This window comes from Nycticebus coucang, chromosome 9 (assembly GCF_027406575.1).
Source record: "Nycticebus coucang isolate mNycCou1 chromosome 9, mNycCou1.pri, whole genome shotgun sequence".
NCBI classification, from domain to species: domain Eukaryota; kingdom Metazoa; phylum Chordata; class Mammalia; order Primates; family Lorisidae; genus Nycticebus; species Nycticebus coucang.
The window spans coordinates 10,646,889-10,661,408 of record NC_069788.1 but is presented as its reverse complement, the minus strand read 5'-3'; the positions used below and the strand labels follow the sequence as shown (position 1 = coordinate 10,661,408).

The window sequence follows — 14,520 nt, the reverse complement described above, 5'->3', positions numbered from 1 at the left end:
CTACAAGCCCACATGAGAGAAAAATCACAAAGTCAAGACTATAACTTGAGAAGAGAGAGGGCTCCTGGGTACCATATACGGGGCATATGGCACACTTCCTGGGTGAGGGACACAGCTACATATCAGACTTTGGACTTCACCTTACAAACACAAATAATGTAACTTAATCACGTGTACTCTCATACTAACCCGGAAAAAAAAAAAAAGAAATGTACTTTTAGGAAGAGGCCGCGTAATGTTTTGATGGCAGGAGATGTACAAATGAGAATGGTTAACTGTAGAAGTTATTCTCTTTCCTTTTGGGTAGAATTATGCTGACGTCATTTGGAAAGGCTTCCAGAATTGACAGTTTCTGTTGTTAAATTCTCTCTTTCTGTCAGATGTTCTCAATTATTCCACACTAAGCCCCAGGGTCTTTTTGGTCTTGCTCTTTGTTACCCACAGGACACCGGAACCTCTGTCCTGAAACTTAAAACATAATTTTATAGTCTTCGTTTTTGTTTTTTTTTTTTAAAGACAGAGCCTCAAGCTGTCGCCTGGGTAGAGAGCTGTGGCATCACAGCTCACAGCAACCTCCAACTCCTGGGCTTAAGCGATTCTCTTGCCTCAGCCTTCCAAGTAGCTGGGACTGCAAACACTTGTCACAATGCCCACCTATTTTTTGGTTATAATGGTCATTGTTGTTTGGCGGGCCTGGGCTGGATTTGGTGTATGTGGCTGGTGCCTTAGCTGCTTGAGCTATAGGTGCCCAGGCTAATTTTATGGTCTTGTAGATTTTATGAAGTTATTATGACCTCTATGTATTAAAGATATGTGGTATATTTAGCTTTCCTCAGATTCTTCCAAGCATCTATCTTTTTCCATTCGTCCATCTCAACTTCTACCCGTCTTGGTTTTTCTTTATTTATCACATCCACCTGATGCCCACTGGAATACTCATGCTGGTGTTGGTGACATTATGTCCTTTACCTTTTCTGAGACTCTTCTTCTGCCTTTTCACTGTCATGGGGGAGACTTGATCTTCTCACTAGTATATTATGTTGCTTGAAACTGTCTCAAGTGATTGACATTCACTCTGTGCACGAAGTTTCCCGGTCTGTCTGCTAACTGTTTCTCTAACTGTTGTCAATGTCTATTTCCAGATGACGGCATGTTATATGCTGAGACGTTTGTGGAGGAAAGCAATATGGTAGAACTGGCTGACTTTTCTTCAGTCAGCAATCCACACGTCAGAAAGCATTTTCCAGAGACTTGGATTTGGCTAGACACCAACATGGGGTACAAATTTCTAAAGTTCCTTGCTGTATACATTTTGTCTAGTGTTTGTTTTAAATAAGTTTTGCTGTATTTCTACTGTGTAAGTACAAACATAAATGATTCAGAACTGAGTAGGCCAAGAGGTTTTTGTTTTAGAATGATGTTTATTGAATGTAGGTACCTACAAATTGTGTATGTGTGTGTGGGGTATTGTGAAGGAGAGGGTAGGTTGTTTTTTGAAGTGAAGGGTGGTTTTAACTTCTTTGACAGCTCACCATTCTCAGTTAAATCTTGAATTCTACACAGTATTTTATAGTTAGCCCTTTAGGTGCACTTGAGCTAAGACATGACTGAAATTTCCAAAAAAATATAAATAATAGCACTGATGGGGATACAGAGAAAAAACTTGAAAACGGAGAGAAAAAAATTGGAGTTCTAATTTGAAAATGTATCTTATTCTCCACGCAAAATTTATGAAAAAATATTGTTCATTCTGAAATAGAAGCGTTGTAAAAGATTTTATGGGAATGTGGATTAACATGTAGTCTCATGACCTTCTGATGACCCATTCTTTGGGAAATTGGTATGTACTGTTTTTTGCATAAATTGTTTAAATAGTTTTAACTTTAGATATGTAAACAATATGGAAAATTAAAATTCTCCCCCCAAATAGTTTAGGTTATATTGATTTATTTTGAAATATGTCAGGTTTTGTGACTTTTATGTTTATCCTTGACTTTAGATCCAGGATATTCCAACAGTTTGAGGTTACTGTACCTGATTCTATCACTTCTTGGGTGGCTACTGGTTTTGTGATCTCTGAGGACCTGGGTCTTGGACTAACAACTACTCCAGTGGAGGTATTTCACTGAAGGGTGCTTCTTAAATGTTCCACTGCTGTTAAGCTAAGAAAGTCTCCGCTCCTCGGTGGATTGTGAAAATGATTGCTTATGATGTTTATCACAGTCTGGATATTACTTGGCTCCATCTTCGGCTTTTCATCTGTTGTGTATTTTAGGATATGAACTGTGTTTTAGGATATGTGTGACACTGCTGAATGTGTGAGGTCCATATTTAGATATGATAGAAAAGTTCATTATTGACCTGATCTAACCACCCCAAAGGCCAGAAGAGAGTCTTTCCAGGTGCCCCTAGTCAGGGATAAGCAGAACTTCTCAAGACGTGTTCTATCTCACATGTCTTCACGTTAATTTGCCATTCAACTGTGTCACATGCCGTTTCCCAGATTAGTCATGGCAAGGGGAATATGATGCCTTAGGCCAGAAGCTCTCACTTCTGCTGTACCCAAAGCCCCTTTTTATAGCAGATAGTTTATTTGGCCTTTTTACCATCCCAGAATGAAATTCATAGAGAATATAACATACCTACATACACAACTTTTCAAAAAATCAGTATGCTATCCTAACTGAAATACTAAGGAGAAACAAAGAGAAAGTAATGTATAAGAAAGGAATCCACATCTCAGTATGTTGGTGACCAGGCATATCTGCGCTGGAAGGTGTTGCGCCGTATTTAGATGGCTGCTTGCTGCAGGGAACCACCCTGTGAGTAACAGTTGCAAAGGCAATTTGATATATGTGTGTGGTGGTGATGTACATTTCTGAAACAATGACCGACTTTTGGTAAATTCACAAACAAAACAAGGTGTGATCTTCTCCAGATTTATAAAATAGTTGTATTCATGAAAAATTCGGTGCATATTAAAAAATGATTTGGGTTTAGACTGTAAGCTTAGGTCATTATAAGTAAGTGCTCTAGCTACATGAATATGTGAAGGGATGTCCAAGAATCATGAGGAACATGGAGCAATTCTCCTGAGCATTGCAGACCTTCACCCACGGAGTGCCAGTAGCACCCTCCGATCCTTGAGACAATCTGATGCCTTCAAAAGTGTCCAAATAAACTCCAGGGACATTACTGCTGCCAGTGAGGGGGGTTTGGTCTAAACTCATCAAGGTTCAGCCTCAGAAGCAGGTGAGGGGCTCAGCCTTTTCTTGCAAGACTTGGCCAACAATAGCAGATTTGGCTCATCAAGGAGAAAGGGGTGTGTGTGTGTGTGTTTAGAGGGGAATGAGCAGAACACCACTGGGCCTCCCACGTTTAGATTTCCACAGTGGCGTTTAAAGCAGATCAGTGAGGTCCCTACAACGCAATAGAAGAGCGACTTGCTTGGACACCAGACAGCCAGGGATCCCGTTCTGACTCCTCTACCTGCCAGGAATATGAGTGTGTACTAGTTACAGAGATCTTAGAACTTCATTTTTCTTTTCTACAAACTAGGAGCCTAATAATCGACCTTATGGGGTTGTAATAATTAAACAAAATAATTCATGTAAAGTACTTGGTTTCTAGTAGGCACTTAGTAAGTAAAGTGTAATCATTATTATGTTAAACAGCATAAATCGAGTCAATTTGCTGTTATTCATTTGAGATATGTTGCTGTTTGCTTTCTGTTGAAGCAGGCAGACATTTCTGGGTGAAGTTATAAGCTTTGAAGGTTGTATAAGGACTGTGTTTAGTTGCATAAAATGTGTAGAATTTTGACCTGATTAAAAATATGTATGCCTTGTGTTTTTTCCAGCTCCAAGCCTTTCAGCCATTTTTCATTTTTTTGAATCTTCCCTATTCTGTTATCAGAGGTGAAGAATTTGTTTTGGAAATAACCATATTCAATTATTTGAAAGATGCCACTGAGGTAATACACTGAAGGTTTTCTTGATCATCTGTATTTCAGGAGATAATGGGGATAACGTGCAGGGACTGGGTTGTATAGTGTTTGGGCAACTGGTCATTTTATATATTTCTGTGAGATTGAAAATAGACATATTTCGTCAATGATTTCCCCTGGTCATACATATCTGAGGATGCCCCGAGCACGTCCGAGCTTTCTCTTCCAGTTTCAGCACCAGTCCTCCACTTCGGCCACCTATCTTTTTGTATTGTGGCCGAGGCGTGGCTTTTTCTTTCCCCCCTTCCTGCATTTTCCTTTGAGCTTCCCGTATTGAAATGTGCTGCCACGTCTCACTGCCATTCCGTGCTGCTGCAGATGACAGGAAGTCATTCCGCTCAAGATCTGGCTTGAAACTAAGATGCCTTTCCTGACACATCTCACCCCTTCTGTTATGATCTTGTCGTCCTCATGTTAATAGGTGCATTATATTTTCCAGGATTTACTTTTCTATCTTTTTAGAGACAGGGTCTGTCTGTATTGCCCAGGCTGGAGTACAGCAGCATGATCATAGTTTCCTGCAGCCTCACACTCCTAGGCTCAAGTGATCCTCCTGCCTCAGCCTCCTGAGTAGCTGGGACTATAAGTGTGTGACACAATGCCTGGCTTTAAAAAAAAAAAAATTACATTACATTAGCATACCCTCAAAGCTTCATTTTTAAAATTGAGTTTTTAAAAAAAGGTAGCATTGAATTTTTTTATTTTAATTTTTATTATTATTTCAGGTTAATTTGAGGGTACAAAAAATGAGGTTACAATGTTTGCGTTTGATAGGTAGAGTCCCTCTTACCTTTGTGTCCTGCTGCCAAAAGGTGTGCCATACACCCCAACATTGTGCCCATTAAGTGGGAGCACGCTCGCCCCACTCTTGGCTCTCCTCTCCCTAGTACTTCTGTCCCTCACCTTGAATTGATTTGAGTTTTTCTTTTATGTGGATATGTGTTAGATCATCTACTGACTGCATATTAGTATCGAGTACATTGGATTCTTGCTTCTCCATTCTTGTGATGCTTTACTAAGAAGAATATGTTTCAACTCCATTCAGGTTAATTCAAAGATGTAAGGTCTCTATCTTTTTAATGGCTGAATAGTATTCCATGGTGTATATATACCACAGTTTGTTAATCCATTCCTGGGTTGGTGGGCATTTAAATTATTTCCACATTTTATGCTTAGCTATTTAAAAAATTTTTTTTTGTAGAGGTGGAGTCTTGCTGTGTTGCTCAACCTGGTCTTCAATTCCTGGATGCCCTCAAGGGAGCCTCCCAGCTGGGCCTCCCAAAGTGCGAGGATTGTAGTTACTAAAGCAGCTTCCTGCCAGGTTGACCTGTTGAATCATGTGCCTGGTGTCTCCTGACCTAGTCCCATCCCTGGAAGGCAGGGATTGGGCCCACAGTAGTATTAAACGAATGATTGATTCTTCCTCCAGAATAAGTACAGATTTATAATTAACTTTATACCATAATCTCTTTATTCTATCTATAGGGCAAATTAGTTTTTTATTTTCTAATTTAACTTTTTATTTTTATTTTTTTTGGTTTTTGGCCGGGGCTGGGTTTGAACCCGCCACCTCCGGCATATGGGACCGGCGCCCTACTCCTTGAGCCACAGGTGCCGCCCTTAACTTTTTATTTTTTATTTACTTATTTTTTTGAGACAGAGTCTCACTATGTCAGCCTCAGTAGAGTGCTGTGGCGTCACAACTCACAGCAACCTCCAACTCTTGGGCTTAAGCCATTCTCTTGCCTCAGCCTCCCAAGTAGCTGGGACTACAGGTGCCTGCTACAACGCCCGGCTTTTTTTTTTGTTGTAGTTGTCATTATTGTTTAGCAGGCCTGGGCAGGGTTTGAACCTGGTAGCCCTGGTGTATGTGGCTGGCACCCTAACCACTGAGCTACTGATGCCAAGCCTAATTTAACTTTATAATCTAGTTATGATGGTGCAGTGTAACAAGCAAAAGATTTAGAGTCAGAAGGCCCAGATTCAATGTCCAGCCTACCACTTACCAGCAAATGGCTTAATTACAGTTTTTTCATTGGCAAAATGGGAATGATAATTGTCTCTGCAAAAATATTTTGAGACGCAGTAGAGAAAATAAATGGGAACACAATTCATAAAATCTAGGACTAGAGAAAAGCTATTGTTGACGAGACTGGCAACTTCGGGATAACTGACAAAAGTTTACAACTAATATAGGCTTTAGGACTCGTGTCTGATTCATGCTTTCCTTGGAATAATTTTTAAAAGAGACTCTCAGTGAGTGCAATAATACTTTATCCCGTTTGTCTCGTATTTTTCTAATGGGAGCAGCATGTCCTGGGATGCCAGAGTTAAATTAGGCTTGTGGGGTATATGAAATAGCGTTTCTGTACACATCCTCACCACTTCATGGTTTCAGATAATGAAAGAATTTAATGTTAGTGAGAGATCAGAAGTGGAGCTGCAGAGTGTCCTTTCCCCACATGTGTTGAAGTAGAGGGAGAAAGCATAGAAAAGAAATAATGTTTTTTTCCAGGTAATCTTGAACCTCACAGATTTAATAGGTGGTGATAAAGCAACACTTTACCGAAGGGTGTTTGTTACATAAAGCCTTTGCTATTTGTTTCTTCCAGGTTAAGGTAAACCTTGAGAAAAGTGACAAATTTGATATTCTAATGACTTCGAATGAAGTGAATGCCACGGGGCATCAGCAAACCATTCGGATCCCCAGGGAGGATGGGGCCACCGTCCTGTTCCCCATCAAGCCCACCCACCTGGGAGAAATTCCCATCACAGTCACAGCTGTTTCACCCACTGCTTCTGATGCGATCACCCAGAAGATTTTAGTAAAGGTAAATATTTGAAGGCTTCAATAAACAAAATGGAAATACGTAATTGAAAGGAAACAGCAAGTGTTTTTTATTTCTCAGTTAAATTATTGGCAAATCCAGTAACTAGGTTGTCTCTCCCACCCTCTTGTCAACGCCTAATGCTTTCTCTCCTGTATGTAAAAATATATTACATGTATGCTTTAGAAATAATTGTCCATTTCCTCTTTAAATTTAATCAGTCTGATTAAAGGTGAAAAATGTAATGGAAAAAAGGAAAGACTATGAAAGTCTATAGTCAAGACTGTAAAATCTCTTTTATAGTCATTGACATCTACAAGCCATGTTCAATTGGATCTTATTAAATCACAATCAAATTGATATGTACATTTAGAATGTTAAAATTTCTCAGTGGAGGTAGAAGCAATTTTGTTGATTTTTTTTCAGAGGAGACAGTCTGTAAAACTCCATCCCCTGAGCACTTATGCCCAGGGTTTGAATCCCTGCTCTGCCAAGTATGACTTTGGTCAAGATGTTTAATCCCTGTCTTTGGATCATAATAGGAATTACCTTGGAGGGTTTTTCTTCCATTACATTTTTCACCTTTTCCTTTATCATTTTCATTGGCATTCCATGGGGTATTTTTGTCTAATGTAACTAGAAAGTAAATACTTACTAACAAATCTGAAGTAAGAATCAAGGAATAGTAGGCACTTAAATATATCATCAGATTTACTTTAGTTCCATGGAAGCTGTGCCAGTTAAGTTCACATCCTGTTGACAAACACATTTTAGTTAATACAGGGTACTGTATTTAGTGAGAAAATCTAACAGTGGGAAAAAGTCATTAAAGTTATGGCAATTTGTGATAATGCAAATATCACAGGACAGGAAAAACTCATTCTGTGAAATAAATGTTCGTATTACTTTGTTTAAATAAAATACTCCATTTAAGGACGCCCAAAAGGAAGGAATGGTAGTAACTTATCTCGGCATACACAAACCACAGACGCAGCAGGTCAGGCGCCCCTTCAGGTCCACATATGGTTCTCTGCAGACAGATGAGTATCAAGCATGCTCCTGGTGTTACCTTTTTTTTCAACAGGCTGAAGGAATAGAAAAGTCATATTCTCAATCCGTCTTATTAGACTTAACTGACAACAGGCTGCAAAGTACCACGAAAACTTTGAGTTTCTCATTTCCTCCTGATACAGTGTCTGGCAGTGAGAGAGTTCAGATCACCGCAGTTGGTAAGGAAAGAATATGTTACTGTCTACTGGCTTATTTGTGTAAGTGTTTTTTATTTCTCAGTTAAATAATACAAGGGTTGTCCGGAAAGGAATCTAGCCATGTACGTCACTTTCCACAGCCCTCGTATCTATCGTTCACTTATTTACAGATGTATTTTCTTATTTAGTCCCCATGAGACGAGCGTGCAAAAGTTTTTAGTTGGTGCTGACGACTGACTACAATATAAAGCTAGCAAATTACATATTCTAGATCAGTGCCTCTCAGGCTTCAAAGTACCTACGAATCACGAGGGGATCTTGTCGTTTAGAAGCAAATCATAGTTTAGTAGGTCTGGGGTGGGGCCTGACGGCCTGCATTTCTGACAAGTTGCCAGTGGCTAGCAATGCCCCTCATTTGCACTTTGCAGACCACACTTTGAGTAGCAAGGCTTCACTACTCTGTGGCTGGAGGGCGAGTCTCTTAAACATGTGTTTAGTTTAATGTTGGATGACTAACTTTGAAGAATATCCTTAATTCTTTTTGATCCCGAGACTCCTTGGAAATTCTTATACTTGGTAGTTGTACTTTGTTATTGCTTAATAGAAAACATTGAGAAACATTGCAATCCCCATTTTTTAAAAAATATCATTTCTCACATGCTTGTAGTTTATCAGTAAGAAATCAGAATGAAGTTATGTTTATGTGAAGGATGCTAATCACGAAACATTTCTTTCCCAAGTAAGAATGATGGCCTAATGGCCAATTCCCGACATATTTGTTCAAGGTTAAAAAAAAAAGTTTGTTGTTTCAAATTTATTCCCTGTTTTTAACTGAGCCAAAAGTCCCCTGATTAACCATCTGATTCGCAAGTTCAGTACCACTGTAGCATTACATTTTCAACCAGTCTTCTTTGAATCTTGAATTAAAGTTTCTACTCTGTTCCAACCAGTGGAATCATCATAACTTGGATGACAGATGCTTTCTTTACTGAAGGGAAGTCTCTTTGGCTTCAGTCGGGAACAGTCACTGAGTATTTACTGAATGAATCAAATGTTTTGTGCTTTCAGGAGATGTTCTTGGCTCTTCCATCCATGGCTTATCCTCCCTGATTCGGATGCCTTATGGCTGTGGGGAACAGAACATGATAAATTTTGCTCCAAATATTTACATTTTGGATTATCTTACTAAAAAGAGACAACTGACAGATCATGTAAAAGAAAAAGCCCTGTCATTTATGAGGCAAGGTAAGCATTTTAGAAAATTACTTTTGTTTGTTAAAAAAAAAAGAAAAGCTTATCTTCTTGTTTTCAAGGAGGGTTCACTCTAAACCAGATTTCATGATGTGTAGGTTTTGTCTTTGGTGGGTGGTGGTGGGGCTCGATGGTGTTGCTGTGTGCTGACAGCGGGGAGCTGTTACCGTTCTTTCTGTGGCTAATTGTTCACTCTTTGCGGCTAGGATGTAGTGGTGGCTTAAGGATTTTTTTTTTTTTTCTGGAGAGGTTTGTATTAAAATAAAGGACCTGAAATTTAAAACTCTTTAAAAATCTAAAGGATGACTCATCCATGTGTTGATTACACATATGTGGAGTGTTTCTTAGAGGAAACAGAGTGTCATGCCCTTCCTCTCGGGGAATTCATTGCTCAGTGGAGAGTATGGTCTGTCCATAAACACATGTGGTCATGTGGTGGGGACCTTCTCTGTACTTTTAAAATGTCAAGCAGATGGGGTTAGGAGGGAAATGTTTGTGTGGGAGGACCTCTGTCCCCTCAGAACATGGCTTACTAGGGATGACTTGACCCCAACACCTTGAAAGGCGGAAACTGTTCACAGACACCAGACGATTTGTGTTGTCAACTCACTGATAGGAACAGTTAGTGTGACTTGAGTGCTCACTGCGCGGCAGGCTGTGTTCTAAGCACTTTACAGCTCATTTCTCTCTGAATGCTCACAGTGGTAGGACAGTCCCTTTTTTTTTTTTTTTTTTTTGCAGAGGAGGAAGCTGAGGCACAGGAAAGTTAAGTCACTTGCCCAAGGTCATATAGCCAGGAAGTGGCAGAGCTGGGATTCAGACTCGGAGTTCACGTTCTGTGTCCGCACCTGGGAGCAAATGCAGAGTTGTGAGATGTGTTTAGTAATGCAAATCAGTTTCCTGAAATACTCCAAAGGCCAATCCAAAGTTACAGGCTCAGTGCTGTTATGTCCCCTCACAAGGGAACCTCTAGCAAGGTCTCTGCATGGTGGAGTACTTCTCTCTGTGCCATTTGTATGATGTATCTTGGCCATCAAACTCAGGAGGAGTGGAAGGGTTCATACAAAATGATTAGAAAACACTTATTCAGTTAATCGAAGAAAAACAAAGCTCAACACTTTCTAACTCCTAATTTTTTTTTGTCTTTTATAACAAATGGGTTAAATGCAAAGTAGAGGCAAGCTATTAGCTGTTTTGCTAAGTTTTCCACGGAAGAATCAGGAAACTCAATAAAGTGACCTTTGTGATGTGAGTCTTCCTTCCAGATTCCCTCGTTCTATAACCACCTGTTTATCCTAAACTAATGCTATGTAATAACGGTAATGGCAACTAACTCTGTTTCCGTGTTTTCCATGTTTCGTTTAATTCTTGCAAAAACGCTGGGAAGTGGGTGTGCTCTTACTATTTCCACTTTAAATGCAGAGTTGTGCAATGAGGTAACTTAGGCACTAGAAGGTTAAATAACTTGCTCATGGTGACCCAGCGGGTCTCCTGCATCCACAGTCCACCTCTTCCTCAGAACACCATGGTGTAATTCTAATTTGCAACATTCCTGGGTGTTAGAACAAAGGAATAGGATGGAAAGGATTAGGAATTGGCCACAGTGCTTGAGTACCCCCAGTGTGCCAAAGGTCTCAGTGGGGGTTCTGATTAGATGGTGAGGGAGAAACGCAGGGGTCCCTAGGGAAGGAAGCACCAAAGGGTAGGACAGAGCTAGGGGGGCGCTGGGTTAGGCTGCGGTGAGCGGTACAGAGTTGGGTTCTGGTAAATGAGCTGGAGTCAGTGTCCAAAGGTCTTCCCAGGGTAAGAAATGAAGGCTGAGTGTTGTGACTGTGTGCAAGGCCAGAACAAGGGACACCAGGGCTCAGAGTTAGGGCTGAGCAGGACCTGAGTTCTGAGTGGGGAAGGACATCCTGGTACATTTTCCCTTAGGTTATGACCAGGCTCCAAAGACTCTGTGGCTGGCCCTCAAACCCGGGAGGTGGCGAGGGCTTCTAGAAAATTCTAGGAGATCTAGCAGTTGGTGTTTTCTGCACAGAATTGCCGATGTAAGATTATCATCCTTTATATGTGCTTGTGGGTCAGTCATATGATTAGTTATATTATCAGTTTCTCGTATGCATAAACAGATACATATAAGAACTGATTTAAAAAATTTTTAATTATGATTAAGTTGAAGAACTGGTCCTGAGTGGTCTCTGGGGGCATATTATGTGCCATGCTGGAAGCAAATGAGGTCTTTATACACTGGCAGGATGGCCGTGATTAAGGAGATAAGTAAAAAATATTTGGGATTGTCTCAACTTTGCACCTACTGAAAGATGCCAGTTTGTATTCAAGATGAAGTTTGTCTGGTTTCAAGTAGAAAGTACATAGGAATTACATTGGTGCCTTAGAATTTGGTATGCATTCTTTGGGATGTTTTAATAAAATATCTTAGAAAATGCCACATAATTTCATATTCATATGTGCTTTATGAACTGTCACTTTGGCTAATTTAAAAATACAGAATAAATTTTAAATAGCTTGAACCATTTAAGGAATGATAACTCATTCCTTAAAAATAATTTGAGCTTGTGTCCTAGATATTTTGCTGGGTCAGCAGCTGTCCTCAAAATGAGTGGTTCAAGTCCTCAGTATTTGTTTTTTTCTAGAAGCAGCAGGAGTTTTTCAGGCTAGCTATGACCAGGTACATGCCAAACAATAGTCTTTTTTTCTTCCGAGTAGCCCTCTGGGCATCTCTGCTGATTGCTTGAGACCCTTTCTCAGACTGGTTGGTTGTTAGAAGGTACAGAGTGGTCAGGGGCATAAAAAGTCCCCTTTCTCTAGATGCCAAATAATCTTCAAACTGTTCAGAGTAATGAGCACCACTGTGAAGTGGGGAGTCTCCTCCTGGGGGAACAAAGTGGCCTAGGGGTTCAGGCTTTGGCCATGGAGGCTGTTAGACCTGGGCTCTAAGTCCTGGCCTCTACCTTGGGCCAGTTTCCTCAGCCTCTCAGAGGCTTGATATTCTAATGTGCAGGAAATACAGGGTAATAAGAGAACCCACTTGGTGAGGTTGTTTGGAGGATTAAATGAGATATTTTAGCACCTGATTCAACACATAATAAGTGCTCAACAAATGTCAGCTGTACCAGGCTTGCCAGCTGCTTCTAGCTAGAGTTAGGCTCTAATGACAGCAAGCAAATCCTGTGCACGCTACTTATAAAAGCGAATGATGAAACGCTTCTGTGTCTCTCCACCTTGCTGTTAGTTGTTTGTTCGAACACCGCCTTCGGTCGCCTGGAGTAATCTGGCTTCTCTGGCTGTCCCTCTGCCTGTGTGTTCACTCCCTTTTACTACAATCTCCATATAATAGAAAAGGGACCTTTTGAAAACATCAAGATCCTGTCGTGGGTGGTCTTGAAATCCTCTGGTGGGTTCCTGGCCTCAGCCTTCAAGGTCCTGGCTGAGGATGAGTGACCGTCAGTATGAACTTCTCTGGCCTTGGGGTTCATCTTCTTAATGCGGAGATTGGGCCTAGAAGTTCTCTGAGGTGCTTCTTCCTCAGAGCGCAGAAATGATCTATGGACATCGACACTTCTACCTGACCGTGGCATGTCCTTCACAGCTGGGAGATGTGACCGGTGGTTTTGATGTGCTCTCCTCAGTGAAGCCAGCTGGTAAAAGTCAGCACACTGGAGCTCCCCCAGTACATCATCTCCCACAATGAACTAAATTATATTTCAAAGTAGCGGACGAAAGCTTTGTGGTATAATGTTTTTCATTATGAAATCAGTGTCTCATTTCAGAAACTCTGTTTTTTCTTTTGCTGTCACATTTGCCAAAGTCCTTTAAATATACCGTAGATGTTTTTATTTTTTAAGAAATTAAAGTGGCTTTGGTGTGAGTCATGATTATGTTATTGAAATGTCATTTATGAACAGTGCATTGTTTTACTTAAATCATGGTTGGCCCAGGAGTCCTGTAACCTAATCCGTTGTTTCTTTGGTCAAAATAACAGCTACATCATTGAATGAAGTGTCTGTGCTGTCAAGAAGAAAAATAGAACTATAAAACAAAAACTGTTTTTGATAAGGACTGGAAATCTTGAACCCGTTAATTGAAGACTTGTTTTCCTCAAATATTTAAATCATAGTGACTACAGCTCCTTTTTTTTCTTAAGTGAGGCTCAGACCGAGTTGAGTTGAAAACACTTCATATTTTCTTTATTGAAGTGAAAACAAGAGAAAGTAGGCGTCAGAATTTGGATGCTGTCATTGTTCATGAGTATAACTTGAGGCCATTGTGAAGAAGCTTAAAAAAAGTGTCAAGTTCTCACTTTCCATTTTATGTCATAGAAAGTAAGGAAGTTGATCATTATTACTTTTTTTTAGTACAGAGAATATTTTTATCAGCTTTTTACCAGCGAACTTGCTTGATTTAGTGAGAAGGAGCTGGCTTCACCTTCATTGACTTGTGTTCTTGACGCTTGAGGTAAACCAAGTCCAATTATGTTGAGGAGGTTACCTTCTGATGGGTTTCTGTGAATAGTACTTTCATTTCCTGATGACAGATTCTGAGGATTTTATGTTCTTGGTTATCCCAAAGAATAGGGCTATGACCCAGAAAAGAATATATTTTGTCTGACTCTTCCTAGGTCATTATCTTAAGAGCCTCTTGACTTTCTCTGTATTTCAATTTTCAGAAGTGTCTGTAAATTCTGATTATACTTTTACTTTCCAAACTCAAGAGCTGTTCATAAAACCATTAACTGAAAGATGACGGTCTTATTTTCTCATACACTTTTAGAGAAAACTTTGTTTTTGCCTTTCTCCTTTATTGTGATGAAAGGTCTCCAATTTGGTAACTACACTGGAGTGGTGAGTTGTATTAACAACAAACATTACAGCCCAGTCCACAGTATCCTTTCTGCTATGGAGCACAAGTTAGGCCTGATACCCGGGGTATCCTCAAACAGCTGAGGAGTTTCCAATGAAGCATGTCTGGTTTGAGGTGAGGAAGGAAACCTCACAGGAGACTAACATAAGGGGAGTCGTTCATGTTCTTCTCTCTAGTTCCTGGTTCTTCCCCTCCCCAGCCCCCCATACCCCCTTTTTTTTTCTCCCCATGGGAGCAGAGCTGGTGGTTTGGTTCTCAGAAGTTCACTACACAACTGGAGATGATATGCGATCTCTTCTCTGGGCTGGCTGCCTCTAATGGAAGAACAGTGCTAGTTGTTGATACT

At 40.3% G+C, this 14,520-nt stretch overlaps 1 protein-coding gene across 2 annotated transcripts in view; it reads left to right on the top strand.

Annotated features, from left to right (window-relative positions):
- CD109 (CD109 molecule) overlaps positions 1–14,520 on the top strand; it is a 130,423-nt gene that overhangs the window by 89,744 nt on the left and 26,159 nt on the right. For both annotated transcript variants that reach the window (XM_053603063.1, XM_053603064.1), the window contains 6 exons: positions 1,143–1,278; positions 2,000–2,117; positions 3,860–3,973; positions 6,619–6,837; positions 7,919–8,063; positions 9,111–9,287. In XM_053603063.1, the coding sequence (XP_053459038.1) occupies positions 1,143–1,278; positions 2,000–2,117; positions 3,860–3,973; positions 6,619–6,837; positions 7,919–8,063; positions 9,111–9,287 (909 nt within the window). The remainder of the gene's footprint in view (positions 1–1,142; positions 1,279–1,999; positions 2,118–3,859; positions 3,974–6,618; positions 6,838–7,918; positions 8,064–9,110; positions 9,288–14,520) is intronic.